The sequence below is a fragment of the Medicago truncatula genome, chromosome 7, assembly GCF_003473485.1.
Source record: "Medicago truncatula cultivar Jemalong A17 chromosome 7, MtrunA17r5.0-ANR, whole genome shotgun sequence".
In the NCBI taxonomy this organism is placed as follows: domain Eukaryota; kingdom Viridiplantae; phylum Streptophyta; class Magnoliopsida; order Fabales; family Fabaceae; genus Medicago; species Medicago truncatula.
Genome location: NC_053048.1, coordinates 13,398,216 through 13,416,166, shown reverse-complemented (window position 1 = coordinate 13,416,166; position 17,951 = coordinate 13,398,216). Strand labels below are relative to the sequence as shown.

General features: G+C 33.6%; 1 protein-coding gene and 2 long non-coding RNA genes across 3 annotated transcripts; 2 read left to right on the top strand and 1 right to left on the bottom strand.

Annotated features, from left to right (window-relative positions):
- Positions 1 to 1,000: 1,000 nt before the first annotated feature.
- LOC25498021 (monodehydroascorbate reductase 4, peroxisomal) lies at positions 1,001 to 7,605 on the bottom strand. The gene is made up of 7 exons (NM_001422410.1): positions 7,282 to 7,605; positions 5,509 to 5,560; positions 4,901 to 4,981; positions 3,643 to 3,761; positions 3,054 to 3,273; positions 2,812 to 2,930; positions 1,001 to 1,933 (listed from the first exon to the last, which is right to left on the bottom strand). Exons 1-7 carry the CDS (start codon positions 7,399 to 7,401, stop codon positions 1,193 to 1,195), a joined length of 1,452 nt encoding a protein of 483 aa, NP_001409339.1. The 5' UTR covers positions 7,402 to 7,605; the 3' UTR covers positions 1,001 to 1,192.
- On the top strand, positions 6,859 to 7,256 carry LOC120576917 (uncharacterized). The gene is made up of 2 exons (XR_005643015.1): positions 6,859 to 6,933; positions 7,128 to 7,256. It is a non-coding gene; the product is annotated as an uncharacterized lncRNA (long non-coding RNA).
- Positions 7,606 to 13,408: 5,803 nt separating the features above from the next.
- LOC112416810 (uncharacterized) lies at positions 13,409 to 16,429 on the top strand. The gene is made up of 2 exons (XR_003007317.2): positions 13,409 to 13,556; positions 16,158 to 16,429. It is a non-coding gene; the product is annotated as an uncharacterized lncRNA (long non-coding RNA).
- The last annotated feature ends 1,522 nt before the right edge of the window (positions 16,430 to 17,951 follow it).

The following is a 17,951-nucleotide window of genomic DNA, read 5'->3' as shown; positions in this document are numbered from 1 at the left end:
CCATAAAGGCATCAATAACTTGGGGGCAACTGTTCTGGACCGGCCAGAAGGTCAATCCAACGATGACACGTGGACTAAACATACACCGCCTTAAGGCTCGACGCCTGAAGGAACACGCCAACATCAGTGCACCCCGTCACATTAAAACATGCCTCCGCGTGACAATCACCATACACGTGTTTTTAACCGCTCCCTAATCACACGCGGCAAAACCCGAAGGCATTTACCTCACATGCGCCTATATAAGGGTGATTTAGCTTCACCCTCAAGGTGATTCACTTTTTACACACTCTTCTCTTAGTTCCAATACTGATTTGAGCATTGGAGTGTTAACGTGCCTGCAGGCACATTTTGTCCCGCCGCAAAGACTCAACGCCGCCGTACTGGAGCATCTTCTCCCACCGTTGCCTCTCATCCATCCTCATCGGACAAATAAGTTACCAAACTTATAATCTAGGCCGTTTGATCTTGATCCAAACAACTCCTAACGTGCCAACTACTTGATTCCTTGACTGCAAGGAGTAGAAATCAAACATTGAAATCATTTTGATTGACTCTGGTAGTGTGCTTGCTTTGTACGTACAATCCAGCCTGAAAGTATATCCCAAAGTTTCTTAATATGTAATAGTAAATGTTGTTACTGGTGGAGATATCATTGGTGAAGGACGACTTCTTGCAGGGAGAACGTGATATCCTAAAATAAAGCAAGAAGAACAAAGGGTACTCTATATATGAATGAAAATAAAGTCATTATTCAACACCATCATTTATCTTTAAAAACGAGTTAAGATGATTTCATATGAAACGGTCATGTTAAAATGAAACTAAATCTAGTTATTTGTCATTTTGGTTCAAGACCATTAATTAATTTTAAAAATTAAAGATAAAAACAGCTGACATCTTCTCGCATGAGACAAGTCATGTTAGAATGAAACATCATATGAGATGTAAAAGAGATTATAATATGGACTGAAAACATGACTTGTTTTGCTATGAACTCTTGTGGGAATAGCTTCTGAATGATGGTAATTTGTATTTTTCTTTTGATTTTAGTACAACAATCTTGTATATGAACAATGCAACTGAAGAATTGTAATCCAGTGAATTGGATAGGATACAATATTGCAGCATGTAAATCTGTCTAAAGTCTGTTAAAGCCCTTAACCACAAATCGGTAACCTTCTCAGAAGTTTCACCATCTGCGGCGCCTTTTTCCATAATAATATGCAAATGCGGCTATTGATGCAGCAAGAACGACCCCAGCTGTAGCATGCCAAGCATATAATGGTCTTTCCAAAAGTAAAACGGAAGTGCTGCTGCTAACCTCAATTGGTGGTGGTGATGCCACTGGTTTCTGACTGACTGTAACTGCAAATGCCAAACCTTGCCTCTCCAACTCAGCCAAGTCTTCAATTGCTGGCCTTAACCTAGTGACCTTGGCTATGGCTTCGTACTCTTCTTTAGTTCCACCTTCAAGGAAAGCTCCAACAACATGACCCTTGTTTACCCAATATGCTCCAAATGTGCTACCTGCGGCTGAGATCTCTCCATAATAAACAACTTCCCCAACATTATCACCAAAAAACTGCCATGACAAAGTGAAGACTCTGGAGTAGAAAAAAGGAATGTAATCAAATTCGCCTGTTTTTCCCGGTTCCATTATGGCAGAAACAGCATGTTTTGCAGATTTCCTTGCTGAATCAACATGCTCGAGCCTGCGCATTTCACCAAATGCTTTGACTGGAAATGCTGCAACATCTCCAATAGCATAGACTGAGCTGTTGCTTGATTGAAACATTCCATTTACTTTGATTCCACCTTTCTCCAAAGTAAGTTGACCTTCAAACAGACCTGTATTTGGTCGTATTCCAATTCCCACTACAACCATGTCGACAGATATCTTCGTTCCGGTTTTAAGATTAACAGCTGTAACCTGCAAAACAGATCAGTTAACTAAAGTTATAGGTTGATTTGATCAAAGGAATGATGCTGAGGATATCCATAAGATTGATTATAATGAACCAGGAAATTTTCACTTCCAAGGGATATGTAAGAAACCATTATCCACTGGTTTAGAAATTACAAAATCATTACAGGAGATTCCTCTAATTATCTCATTTTGAATATAAAAAGGTTTTGAAATTTCAACCTCCAATACCACTGAAAAGTTCTGATCACAAAAAAAAAAAGGCTTTTATTCTAGGTGGGGTCACCAATACCTATCATGTAATACTACTACTACGTTCTATGACAGACCAAATTTTTTTGAAATGCCATTAAGGTGAAGGACTTTTCAATTGTTTCTCCTAGACTTTGTTTAGGAGTTAGGCTGGAAAGGACGGAGAGGGAAGGAAGAAAACTGGAGAAAATTCTTGACCTTATTTAGAAGAGTTTTTTTGGAGAAGCTGAGAGAAAAATATCTAATACTGTATTTGATTTAAGAGTATTAAAGCGATACGGGAATGATTTGAATATTTATTCAAAACATTACAAAGTCCTCCTTCAATGCATATTTAAGTTCTACCAGGGTTTTCATCCAATGAAGAGAAAGAAAAAAAAACCTCCATACAAGGTGGGAGATTACTCTCTTATTTATTCCCTTCCCTTTCCTCCTTCCTTTATCCTCAAAACCCTCTTCTCCGTTCCCCTCCAAACTCCTTTAACAAAGTCTTAGAGTTTTCCTTTGTCTAGTTATCAAGCTATACTCAAAGTTACCAATGCTTATTATTATGGTACAGCCTCTACTGGTCTTCTCCTTATACGACCAAATATTCCTAGAGGATAAATTTCCAACAAAAAAAATTAATGTACCTTTCCGTTGTCGTCAAAATCAAATGATGATAAAACAGTTCCCTTAACGAAATTTACTCCTCTTGATTTATAATATTCTTCATAGTAGCTTGCAATCTTTGGGGTAAGCAATCGAGCCACTGTAAAATAAATCCAATATCGAAAATACCCATCAGTCTTTGAGGTCGTTTGTTATCCATAAGAGCTTCAAGCTGTTTTTTATTTATATCAACACACGAATAAAATTAAAATTGAATACTTACTGCAATGTTCTTCTGGGAAGACCATTGTTACACTGATTTTATTGATCACTAACGATGCCGCACACTCCATGCCTATGTATCCACCACCAATGACAACGGCATTCCCTCCAGGAGAAGATTGAATAGCACTCACAAGTCTATTTGCATCTGCTATATCCCGTAAGTAACATACATTTTCTGCATCTGATCCATTCACCCCAAATTCTTCAAGCTTCAAAGCCTACACTTGACATTGCACACAAGTTTAATATACTTCTGTAAAGAAAGTTAAGAGTCTACTAAGTAGGTGCATTGGTGAATTCGTCTTCAATCATTCCCACATATTATGTTAATAAAGACGGATAGATTTTTCAGTGTCAATATGATGTTCCTAGGGCCCAATAGTTTCATGTATTTTAGGGGAAATGATATTAAATTACAAAAATTAAAAACCAATAAAAAAGAACGTTACATGATATATCATGGAAACTACCAAAGGTTCTTTCATTTTTTTATTATTTTTAAATCATGACATGCATGCAATAAATATAACAAGATAAACTGATTCTTGAAAGCAGGAAAACTCAAACTGAAATATTAGTTTTAATACCCGAGCACCAGTGGCAACAATGAGAACTTTGTAACTTATGGTTTCCCCGGTTGTTGTTAATAGTGTTTTACGTTTCACATCGGCAGACTTAACTCCAGTTCCCAGAACTAACTCAACTCCTGAAAAGGAAATAACAATTGCAAGAATTAGATATTCAGCATATGACCCTCCTTTGAATAACAATATAAAAACATTTAACAAAGACGAATGATAATTTTTTTATATAAATGAGTATCGTTGACTGATGAAAATTACTACAAACCCGGTATTTCATAAAAAATAATAAGGAAAATCTCCCTAGAATACAGCTTAAACTCGGAGAATTTTGAGGGTCTGCAACCTCCATGTGACCAGGCCCCAAACTCTTCTCAATAACTTGCTATCCTCCCTCTCAACACCTCTTCTTATCTACATTTCTCCAATTATCCCAACCCCCAACTAACTACTAACTAACCAAGAGGATTGCCTATATTTACCTATTTACCTATCAAAAACATTTACGTAATTAAAGCAAAATTACTTCATGGGAGCCTACAATAATATTATTAACAATTGGAATGAACAAAAATCATCAGCCAATGCATTTAATTTATCTCTTTACATTTGACTTTCAAGCTTCGCCTAATTATTGAAGAAAGAAAAATACAAAGATTTATTGTAGAAAGTCATCAACGCAGTTTTACATAGATAAAGCTGCCACCTGAAACAAACTATGCAAGAAAAAGATAACAGAAAATAACTTATAAAACATGGCTGTATATGATGTTCAGAAGTAAACTACAGCTTCTGCCATTAAATGTCGGATATATATACTGTCTAACACTGAATTACTCCTAGGCTAAACCACCTCACTGAATGCAACTAGAGATGATCAAACAAGATAATAAATTTTAAACGTGTTGGCGGCTAAATCGTATGCCTTTATTCATTAATTTTCACCAACGACCATAGTTATCTAGGGGATTAAGCATCAAAAAAAATTAGTTAAACACATTTTTAGGTACTTAGTACAACAGTTTAACCTGAAAATCAGTAAAACAATTTTCCAATGATTTTTCAATCAGAAATAATTAATTTAGGTGGACCACAGAATCTAAATAGGATCATGTATCAAGTATTGAACCAGATCTAAGGCAGACAACAAATAAAACAGCCAACAAAAGCAATTAAAATGTTTTAACCAAAGGGGGAAAATAGAGTAGGCTAACTAAATTAATTCATGGAAATATTAACTTGTGACGCAAAATAGTATAATTACCATGTTCTCTATACCATTTGGGAGTTAGCCTTTCCTCATTTGCGCCAACACATGTATGAAAGGATGGAAGCCGAGCAGCAGCTGTAGGTTACAGGTATATTTCAGCAACCAGAAATTCTATAAACTTTATATTTTAGAGACAATAAGGAGGAATGAATGGAAAGGTGAAAAGTCTATTTAAACAACAAGGAAATAAAGCAATAAATCGTCCTAATTCAACTACAATCCTAAGCTCCCAGTTAAATCTATAATCAATTAATCACCCTGGTTTACTTCTTCATCAATAAATAACACTCCGCGCAAAGAGCCAAAATTACAAAATATCAAGAGCACCACATTGAAGTTTATATATTAGTCTCCCCAGTAACATACAAAATTACCCCCGCAACTAAGTAATATAGCTTGTCATTATATTCAAATGTTATAAGTCAATGAAGTTAAGATGGCCATATGATAACGAGAGAGCAAAATTCAATTGACCCAAATCCAAATTAAAGGATTGGACTGTTCATTGTACAGAATAAATAACATAAAATAATTGGTTTGGTCAAAGAGAGTAGTTTTATCAACCAACCACTCAAAATAACCAGTTGTGAAATAGTTCATACCTTCTGGAAGCAAATATCCTTTGCTTAATGCAGGTCTTTCATAAGGAGCTACCTGAGATAAACATTTATCAACATTTATATATTTACCATTACGAAACAAAGGAGATAAAATGTCTATACAGCATCAACACTTCAGATCAAAGGTGTATCCGGTGTCTGACAAGTGGGTACATCCAATCAGTGTTGTAGTCAGGAATCAAAATTCAAGGGGACCATAAACAAAAATCTAATATCTATATCATATATTTTGTATCCTGCAGAATAACACAACAATTTTCCATAGTAGTTTGGTGGTTTTTACAGGCCCTTTCTATGTTCAGTACAAAAAAGACTCAAAAGTCATATTCTACCACTCCAAATCTCAAATTTCATCTCTCATTAGCCTAACTAGCTAGTCGTCAACACGAATCCACAGCTTCTTTCACACATCACAATTGCGCATCAGACCTTCCCTAAATACTTTTTTATACAAAAATTGATTAGTAATTAACCAATCACAGGGCCATAAAGTAATTGACTATATATCTCTAAAAATAAGTTATAAAACTTCAGGGGAACCATAACACCTGCCTGCCCCTCATGTCCCTCAGACCCTGTATTCAATCACTTTTATTTTCTTAAATTTTAATATCAATATTTATGTGTCAATATCAGTGTTGTGTTCAGAGTTATGTTTGGGCTTAAGAGTAAAAGCGACAATAACACTAAAACAGAAAGGAGCTACCTGGGATAAACATTGGTGAATCTTTATATATTTATGATTAAAAAACAAAGGAAATAAAATGTCTATATATAGCCTTGATATTTCATATCAAATGTGTGTCCAATGTCCGACTTGTGTCTGTTGAGACATGTGATTATTGGGAAAAAAACCAAGTGTTACATAGAAAATATAGGACTTTTGATAAAAGTTTTTGTAAAGAATGACACCTCTGGCTCTAACCTTACAAGTCGGTTTTGTAAAGATGCGGCAGACCCAATATACAAACCTATTATGGAATCAGAGGCTATTGATCAAGCCACCCGCCAATACATACACGCACCAGACCCAATAGTGTTGGCGTGAGGAAGTGTATTGGATTCTTATTTTCATCAATTACTATCGATATCTAACTACCTATGAAACACGGATAGTCCTCGGACTAGGCATGTACAAGTGTCAATACGTATTGTGTCCAACATCTCAAATTATCGGTGTTGTCGTGTTTGTATCGTGTCAAGTGTACTTGTCTATGTCCATGTCTTAGTTTGTGCTTCATAGCTAATTACGTCTTTCGGTGTTGGTATCAGTGTTTTGTCTAGAGTCTAAGTTTGTGATTGATGCCTTATTCTCCCTAGTCTCTAAAACGCGGTCACTTCTCATCGAAGGCATATCCGGTGTCTGACAACACATATGACTGCACACAATTAATTTATCCTCTTAAAGTATTGAGCAATGATATTTGAACAACCATTTCTTATGACAACCTTTTGGACAACTAAATTATACAAAGAAATTTAGGTAGTGGCACAAAAATCAAAAGCAATAGAGAGAGAAAGTAAAAGGATAATGTGAGTATGAGAGAGAAAGTTGTCACAAAAGTTGTCAAAAATGGTTGTTCAAATATCATTTCTCTAAGGTATTATCGGTATCCACGTATCAGTGTAGTATCCGATGTCTGTGTATGTTATCCACAGCTTATACCAGCTCTGACTTAAGAGCATCAATCAAACTAAAACAGAAATTAACAGTTCCCAATACACAACATAAAAAAAAGAAAAAAAAAAACTTACTGATTCATCAGAAATGATACAAAGTTCACCATTGGAAACACCACGTTTAACAAATTCAAGAGCAGCATAACCAGCTGATACACCACCACCAAGAATCACGTAAACGAACGCTCTTCCCATTTTCTTCGTTCGTTATTCCTTCACATACACATAACAAAACAAAACAAAAAGCCTTATCTTATTTATTTATCTATCTATTATCGTGAATTCGAAATTAAGGGTGCTGAATTTTTTGGGAGCGAGTGGTTTCGTATAAGGAAGGAAAATCCAAAAAATTTGAAGATCACGGAATGGGCCCATTGCTGTGATGTGAATGACGAAGACGGCGGTAATAATAGATGTATTTACTTTTATACCCTTCGGATGAGATTATCTGTGTCTGGGTTTAGTTTATCCCATTGGATGTGTACCACGTGGTGAGACTAATCTGTTATGCATGGGTCCCATGGTAGCATTTTATTAAGATTTACTTGTCGTAAAAATCATTCAAAACTACTTGAATAAGATGATAAATAAACTCTTAAATTTGGATTCAATGAGGATACCAGATTTAAAGAATTTGTGGAGAGTTTTGTCATTTGTAGTTGGTAAAGGATACGAGATTTAAAATAAAAAGTATATAAAATGTGATTTTTAGATGTTTAATTATTTTATTTTGGTAATGGTCTAAAATAAAATGTATTTTGTTCAGGTCCCTATATCAAAAGTAAATTTTATGAATTTTTTAAATGAACAAAAACAGGTAAAATTTGTATTTAAATAACATTTTATACTTTTTGGATTGGCCGGATGTCCAATCCGACTACACTTGAGTCCGACCATGAATCTACTAAGCAGGCTGTAACACCCCGTTTTCCCAACTTAAAATTTTTTGCATAAATCAGAGTAAAACAACTAAACAGGATGCTACACTTATTTCAAATATGAATATAGTAAAATTACTATTTATTTCAATCATCATATGTCATCAAATTAAATCTCATTGCAGCGGAAAACAACTAAGTTCAACATCATGTTGGCACAACGGCCTCAACTTAAACAACTTAATTAAAATCCAGTTTAAACAAAACTTCAACATAAAATCATGATAAATACGTAACACATGGAAAACAAGCAAATCCCCATCCCGTTACGTATTAGAGCGACCCTAAGACGACGACACGTGAGAGAGTCATCTCACTTCAACAGTTATTCTTGATTTCCTGCAAGTTACCCAATTGTAAAGGCAATATTTCCAAGCAGAAGGGGTGATATTTCACATTCAATAATAATAAGCACATAATTCATCAAATGCATTTAACAACTTAAGCTTCATCAATTAATAACATTAACTCTTCATATGATACTTCATTAAATCATCGATCAACTTCTAGTCATCATTAATATCATATTCATTACCTCATATACATTCATCATATAACAACGTAATCATCACATCATAACATCATCATGTAACAGCATAATCATCACATCATAAACATCACATCATAAACATCATCTTATAACATCATATACTTCACATCATAAACATCATCATATAACAACATAAACAACAGTGATTAATAAATATTAATACTTCACATAGTTCTTCATTAACAACTCATTGATAAATTACAACTTAACGACAATGACAATGCGACTTCAACAACTTAAACTCGACAAATGCAACTTCAACTTCTTAATCATGCATGTGGTACCAACCAGAGCATCAAGCCTCCAACGTATTGAGCGTAAATAGGCTCACAGGGCATCAAGCCCTCAACGTATTGAGCGTAAATAGGCTCACATGGCATCAAGCCCTCAACTTACATGGCATCAAGCCCTCAACATAATATGTATAAATATACATTACAGGGCATCAAGCCCTCAACTTAAATGAGTATGCATGGACTCAACGTCTTACAACTTAGAAATCTCATATGACTCAAATAATTTAGATCAACATCTTACAACTTAAACAACTTAGACCAACATTAGTGTAACGCCCACTTTTGTTTAATTATTTATTTAATCGAGTTTAGTCAATTATATTATATTTATATAATATATGCGTGAGTTTTGTTGAGTTTTGTTGATTTAAGATGATTAAGTCGATTTGAATGATTTGATGTGTTTTGATGATTTGATAAGATTATGAGACTTATTTTATTGTTCAATAAAATAAGATTTGATAAGAAAATAAAAATATAAAAAATATTTAGTTGAGGGCTGTTTTGAGATTTTAGAGAGTTTTAGGGGAGAAAATGAGATAAGATAAGATATTAAGAAGAGATATAAAAGAGATAGACCTAGTTTTAGAAAACATTGTACGTACGACTGTTTTTGGAGAAAAGGAAGAAAAAGCCAAGAGAAGAGAGAATCACCTAGGAGTGCTGCAATTTTCTTCATACAAGGTAAGGGTGAGACTAATAATTCGGTAATATTGATTGTTGTAATTCTGATGATTAATTGACAAAGTTAGGATTGATTTAGAAAAAGTTTGAAATTAGGTCAAATCCCTAAAATTGATGATCAAACGGTAAAACTTGGTTAGATTGATGTAGAAACCGTCCTATAACCTTAGAATATGTTTAGGATGAATTCTAGAATTGATATTGGATTTAGAACCATGTTAGTTGATGGATTTTTGAGAAAAACCGTTTTCTGCCCGAGCCAAAGTTCATCGCTCGCCCTGGCGAACGATGATCCTCGCCTCACGAGTGATGAATTTCATCGCTCGCCATGCGAGCCATAACCCTTCGCCTCGCGAGTTACTTGGTGTAGCTCGCCACGGCGAACAACCCTACTCGCCATAGCGAGCTTGACCAGAGAGCATGTCGAATTCTGAGTTTTTGACTTTTGAGTTGAACCTTAGATGCCTTTGAGTACCTTTAGGTGCCTACTATTGATTAGAGAATAATTTAGAATGAGATTGAACCTGGAACAACCTTAGTTGGGAATCTAGCTTGTACTCGCCATGGCGAGCAGATGCTCTCGCCTCGCGAGCACTTCCAGAATTGAGTGTTTTAGAGGATTGTGAGACCTGAGTGGTTTGGATTGGTTAGGAAAGGAACTTTAGGTACTAATGTGACCTATTAAAGATAATGACTGTGAACTGTGAAGTTTTTATGAATTGTTAAGAGATTATGAAAATGAATTATAGATTGATTGCCTTTACTTGAATTATTGTTGAATGATCAAGAAATTGTTGAGAATGATTTGTTATTAAACCTGATGTGATTTGATTATGCTGCAAATGTTATTTAACTAAGTTGCATGTGTATGAATAAGCTGATGATGAACTCCAAATTATTGGATGTATAAGTGATAAGTTGATTAAGATGTTTTTGTTGTTAGAGTCCATGCATTAGCATTCATTGAGCTTTGTCCTCACCATGATAGGAGCTTTGTCCTCCGCACGTTTAGGAGCTTTTTCCTCCGCACGATGAAAGTATATTAATACTTATGATGACGATTGGTACCACATGCATATAAGTGTCTAAGTTGCATTGTCGCATTTGTCGAGTTTAAGGATGTATATGTTATTGATTATGATTGAAGCTGTGTTTACTTGATAATTGTTTATCAAAGATGCTATGTTGTTTAAGACTGATTATGATGTTAATTATGATTTCGAATTACATTGATTAATGTTATTGTGTTATGAAATCTCACCCCTTCTGCTTGAAAATGTTGCTCTTCGTATGAGTAACTTGCAGGTGATCGTGCTTAAGTTTGCAGTTGCTGTCGTGAGTGGCCCTTCCTCCCTGAGTCGTCTAGGTCGCTCTGATACGTAACGGGATAGGGTGTTTGTTATGCATGCTTCATTCTCTTACGTGAACATTTATGTTATTTTTATAATGTTGATTAACTATTGAAATATTTTGATGGGGCCTACGTGTCAAAATGATTTATGGATTATGAAATAATTTCCGCTGCATTGTTTAAGTAATTCGTTGAAAGTTAAATTGTTATTTAACTGATTTTGTATTAAGTTTGTATGTGATATCCCGTTTATGCTGTTTTCTCTAATAAATGTTTAGAAATTTTCATATTACGGGGTGTTACAATTAGCATCCTAATCACGACAGCAAGGCAGCACCATTAAATAATATGCAGCAAGTCAACATCAACAATAATCATCTAATATAACCATTACAACTTCATATCAACATCTTTCACAACATAGCATCATTAATAATAACAACTTGAATGGTATAAAAATATTATTTTCTATATCATACCTTTTCCGCATAAATATATGTAACTCAAATTATTCAACAACAACATTCACATAATATATGTATTTCAAATTATCCAACAAAGATATTCACGTCAAACCAAATTAGATCCATCACAACATAGGTTAAATACTCTTAAACACCCTAGTTGATCTCATAATACTTGTAGTTTTGAGGTTTGGAATTATTCCTTAAGTTTTGGATTAACTTAGAAACGGTTATGCTGAATTTTCATAAGATTTCACTAAGACCTCCTTGGAGTATTTTCATCATATCTCAAGAACAAAAAATGATTTTCACGTCAAACCAAATCCAATGGAAAGCTAACTCAATTATCTACAACTTTCATGTTTACACCAAAGGCCAATTCAAAATAGAAACGTGTGAAAAAGACGCAAGAACATGAAACAGGACGTGCTATCACAGAGCAACTCGGGAAAAACCCACTTTTCACTCCAAAATCCCAATTTTAACTTCCCTATGCCCAAATTTGATCCAAAAACTTGTCTAACCATTTCTATACATGTTAAGGCACTCAAAACCATATAAAACATTGCACTAAAAATAACCCATGATCTGAACATCACTTCTACACAAATTCAACGGATTTTCTACTGTATTAACAACCAATTACAACTTCAAAACCTAATTCCCAAATTCCCATAACTACAACCTACAACATGCTAAACTCAATTTCAGAATTATATAACTTAGAATTAGAGAAAGTTAGTCCCACCCTTACCTTAATTTAGATGATCGGACTCTACAAGATTGCTCCTCTTCTCTGACTTCTCTCTTCTCTTGGTTTTCTCCCTTTTTCTCCAAAAACATGTTTCACGTAATCCTTGTTTTCTAATTCTAACTCTCCCCTTTTATATAAATCCTTAACTTACTTATTTTCTCCTATTTCCAAATCTGCCCTCCAAGTCTCAATATTCAATTCTAATATATATATAAAATATTTCTATAACAAATATATCTCTATAACAAATATATTTCTATAACATATATATTTCTACACCAAATAAGAAATATATTTCTACATCAGATAACATATATATTTCTACATCAAATAACATATATATTTCTACACCAGATAACATAATATTTCCACACCAAATAACATAATATTTCCACTTATTCCACTAAACTCTTCTAATTTCCAAAACAGCCCCCACAACTTAATCTTATTTTATTTTCAAATCTTATTCTATTAAATAATAAAATAAACCACTTAATAAATCAACAACACATCACAAAAATCATATAAATCACATAAGTTATAAAAATAGACTCTAAACTCAATAAAATAAATAAATATTAAAATAGGGCGTTACACAGGCGCCATCATATGATGGATGCGTCTTAAAACCTACTGGGTTACGACATGGGTAGAGAGTTCCTCACATTAGTTCGGGAGTTACTCACGCCAGTACAGACCGAGAGCTCCTCAGCAACCTGAGGGTTACTTGTAACAGTCCGTTTTTTGATAGAATTATTTTAATTATTTATTATATGTGTTTATGTGTGATTAAATTGTTCTTGTGTGTATTTTATTGGGATTAGTGAATCTTGTTTTTGCCTAGAAGGGTATTTTAGTCATTTTTAGACTAAGAGGTATTTTGGTCATTTGACGAGTAAGGGTAAATTAGTCATTTTTTATTAAGAAGGTTATTTTTTTCATTTTAGTGAGTGATTATTTTTACTAAGTTACTAGTGATTTTGAGTAATTATTTAGAGATGGTAATTATTCAGTGTTTTAACGGTTTAAGTGAGTAGTAACTTTTGAGAATTAGTTACTAAGAATGTTAAGCTCGTTATGATAATTAGAAATCAAACCCAATTAAGAGGTGACTATATAAGCATAAGTTTTAAGAGAAAATTAGATTTTCCCATTCATTTTTCATTTCACAAACATAAGAGGTAGAGAGAGAAAGTATATCACAAGAGGAAAGAAGAGAAGAATAGAGAAAGAAGAGGGTAGAGCTTGAACAAGGAGAAAAGCTTGAGCTAGAGGGAGATTGAAGCCCAAGTTATAAGAAATTGAAGTTATAGGTAAGGGGGATAGATCATTTCCATCAATTAAGCTAGAATTTTCAATTTTCACTTTTGGGTCATAAGTACTTTTGTAGAACTTATGATTTTTGTGATTTTAAATGTTGATTTTCGTGTTCATGTTTGTGTGATAAATTTGGGTATGTGAATTTGGTCATAAACTTGTTGGTTATGCTTAAACTTCATGGTGATTATGTGTTAAAGTGATTATGTTGAACTTTTAGCTTAAAATGATGAAAAGTGATGTTGTTGTTGATGATGAACTCATGAATTTATGCTAAGATTGTCGTTGGGTTGTGTTGTTGATGCTAATTCATGCCTTGAGTGTTGATAAATGTGTTTTTGTGGTTAAGTTGTTGTGGTTGTGTGGTTTTTGTAAAAATGCATAAAATGAATGAATTTTGATGTTGATGATTTGAAGTTGATTTTAAGTGAATTCAATGAATGGTTTTGATGAGTTAGATGGATTCGAAAATCTACTTTTGATTGTTATGTTTGGATGTGAAATCGTTTGGGAGAAATTGGTTTTTAAGCTAAAAGCCGTTTTTAAGCACTTTTAAAAATAAGTCATTTTTGTTGGTTTGAATTAAGTTATTTTGGGTTGGAAAACAATGTTTTTGGAGTGTGTATTAATGGTTTAAGATTTATGGACGAATCGGTGGAAACGGGATCGAAAATGGATAAAAAATTAGACTTTTTCCCGTGTGCGAAAACACGATAACGTACAACTTTGCTATCAGAGCAAAGAGCATGGTCTGCTTCAGGTATAGCACGACTCATGCCTAAGTTCCTAGACCGTGCGTTTTGCCATATGCAAAAGTGCACGGTCGTGCACTTTTTGGAAGGTCAGAAAACATCGTTTTTTCGTAATTTTTTGGTTCTGTGTGCATCCTTGTGAGTTCCTAATGTAACGCCCACTTTTGTTAATTGTTTATTTAATCGAGTTTAGGCGATTATATTATATTTATATAATATATGCATGATTTTGGCATCATTTGAATGATTTACGACTATATTGATGGTTTGATTGATATTGTGATAAGTTATGAGTTTTGGAAGATTTGATAAGATTAAGGAATTTATTTTATTGTTAAATAAAATAAAGATTTGAAAATAATATAAAATATTTAGTTGAGGGCTGTTTTGATATTTTAGATAGTTTTGGGGGAGAAAGTGAGATAAGATAAGTAAATAAGAGGAGATATAAAAGAGTTAGACCTAGTTTTAGAAAGACATTGTTGTACGTACGTTTTTGGAGAAAAAGGGAGAAAAAGCCAAAAGAAGAGAAACCAAGAGGGAGAGCTGCGATTTTCTGCAAATTAAGGTAAGGGTGAGACTAATAACTCTGTATTGTTAATTGAATGTAATTCTGATGATTAGTTAGCAAGAATTAGGGTTGAATTGGAGAAAACGAAAACTAGGTCAAATCCCTAAAATTGATTATTAAACGGTAGAATTGATTAAATTGGTGTAGAAAGTGTTCCTGGACCTTAGATAATGTTTAGGACAAACTTTGGAATCAATACTAGGCTTAGAACCTTGTGAATCGTCGGATTTTTGTGAAAATAGGAAGCTTGGCTGTAGCGACATTCATCCATCGCCACGCGAGCCTTCCCCTTCGCCTCGCGAGTTCTTTTGGTATTGCTCGCCATAGCGAGCAACCTTACTCGCCATAGCGAGCTAAGGCAGAGAGCATGTTGGATTTTGTAATTTCGACTTTTTAGTTGGACCTTGGGTGCCTGAACATACCTAGTAATGAATAGGGAGGAATGTAGGACAAGATCAAACCCATAACAGCATTAGTTTGGAACTTGTCTTGTACTCGCCATGGCGAGTAAGAATTCTCGCCTCGTGAGCACTTATAGGTTGGAGTGTCTTGAGTGTTTGTGCGATCTGTGTCGCACGTTTGGATCAAGAGTGAACCCCCTTATGGTAATTGAGACCAATGGTGACGTTTAATGCAGTCTGTAAAGCTGTTTAAGATATGTTGATATTAATTGAGCATGAGTTAATGTATTAAACATTATGTAAGATATAATGAAATGTTATGATGCTATTGAAATGCAATTGATATATTGATATCTCCCTGTTGTTGTGTGACTCGACTGTGCTACTGCTGTTATTTAACTAAGTGCATAATGTCTATATATATATGATGAAATGATGACGTCTAGCTCCAAATTATTGGATGCATGTTGATATGTTGATTACGGTGATTTGTTCATAAGAGTCCATGCATTAGCATTCATTGAGCTTAGTCCTCACCACGATTTATTAGGAGCTTTGTCCTCCGCACGATTTATTAGGAGCTTTGTTCTCCGCACGTTTAAAGTATTTTAATACTTATGATGATGATTGGTACCACATGCATATAAGGAGTCTAAGAGCATTGTCACATTGTCATGTCTATAATGCTATGTTGTTGATGACGATTGAATATGTGAATACGTGATACTTGTTTATCAAATATGCAAAGTTACTTAAGATTGATTATGATGTTAATGTTAATTATGATTCGAATTACTTTGATTAACATTATTTTGTTATGAAATCTCACCCCTTCTGCTTGAAAATGTTGCCCTTCGTATGTGTAACTTGCAGGTGATCGTGCTTAGTGTGCAGTTTCCGTCGTGAGTGGCCTTGCCTTCACTGTGTCGTCTAGGTCGCTATGATACGTAACGGGATGGGGCTATATGTTATTCATGCTTCGTTCTATTACGTGAATAATATGCTAATGTGATATTGAACTAACTCCTTTGAGATTATTCTGATGGGGCCTGCGTGCCAAAACGTTTTATGACTATGATATAATTTCTGCTGCAATGATTAAGATATTTGGTTAAATTATTATTTAACTGTTTTGGATTATGTTATATGTGATATCCCGTTGTTTATGATGCTTACTCTAATAAATGATTTAAGAAATTTGTATATTGGAAAAACGGGGTGTTACACCTAACACCTAAACCTACTTGAATAGAGTTTAATTAGGCCTATTTGAGTGGATTAACATGGCTTAATCTTGAGGAAAAGTATTACTTTTAAAGCATGTTAAGACGTTTCGTGGCACTAGTCAAAGTTGTGCATGACAGACTTTCAACAACGCCGCCACCAGGATAAAACAAGTTCAGCTACAACTGTAAGGCTAACTATTGCACTATAGAAAACTGTTCGAGATTTACACCGTTAAATATGGTACTAAGATCACTCTTTAATATTGAAACCACTTTAATATGGTATTGTTACCACTTTGTTATGGTGCTGAGACCACTTAAATATGGTGTTACCACCATTCTTTCTTCAAGTTCTACAAAATATCAATATGGAACTACGATCACTCAATATGGAACTAACAACATTTAAACTCACGATGTGTATGACAAAATCACGGTATTACTTTGTAAATCTCTAAAGTGCAATATTTATCAAAAAATTGTTTTATTATATCAAATTCTCCGTGAATCTAAACATATACTAATAAATGTGTTGAGGACTAACAATTGGGAAGAAAATAAAACTAGTACCAGATAAAACTCCTTTTGTGGATCGAATACATAGTCATCATCATGGCTTGGTTGTGCCAAAGATTTTCTCATCATTATCAACAAATTCCTCATCATCGTCAACAAAAACCGAAGAGATAAGTTTGCTAGGAAAAACACTTCATTATGTTATGATACTCTCATATAAGAAAGTATCTTAATAAGGTACACTACGGCATATATGGTTAAAAAAAATATTTAAAAAAAAAATTGCCTTTATTGTGAAGGTGCATTAAAACTCTATCAATCAATTATGTAAATCTATTATTAAATTTGATTTATTTATAGTATGATGTTTTTTTTATCAACTAGTGTCAAAAATATTTTTGCAGAAAAAAAAAATTTGATTATTTTATTTTCTTCAATATCTATATCTATAATATATATTATATATAAAGGGAATATATATTATAAGAAATTATGTTATATTTGTTATATTGTTGGTGTCATTAAAAAAATATAAGTATAGTTTGTTCGTAATTTATACATAATAGTGCGATAAAAAGAGCATTATTAAATACACTAGTATTTATAAAGTGAATACATGATTTTGAGATGACTTTTTCACTTCCAATTTGCCTTAAGAATGAATGATATATTTTAGTGTCGTTTATAAAAATTATTCATATTATATTTGTTATATTGTTGGTGTCATTGAAATAATAAATATATTTTGTTACAATATGAAAGTGCTAAATATTTACATATACTTATAATTTTCATCAAAATCATAATTTCATAATAACTAATGTTCAATAAAAAGAGTAGGTAAACGAACACGGAGTGTCTGTCTAAACGTTAGTATCTATAATATTGGTGAATAAAAACGTATTATTTAGATTTGGTACTATAT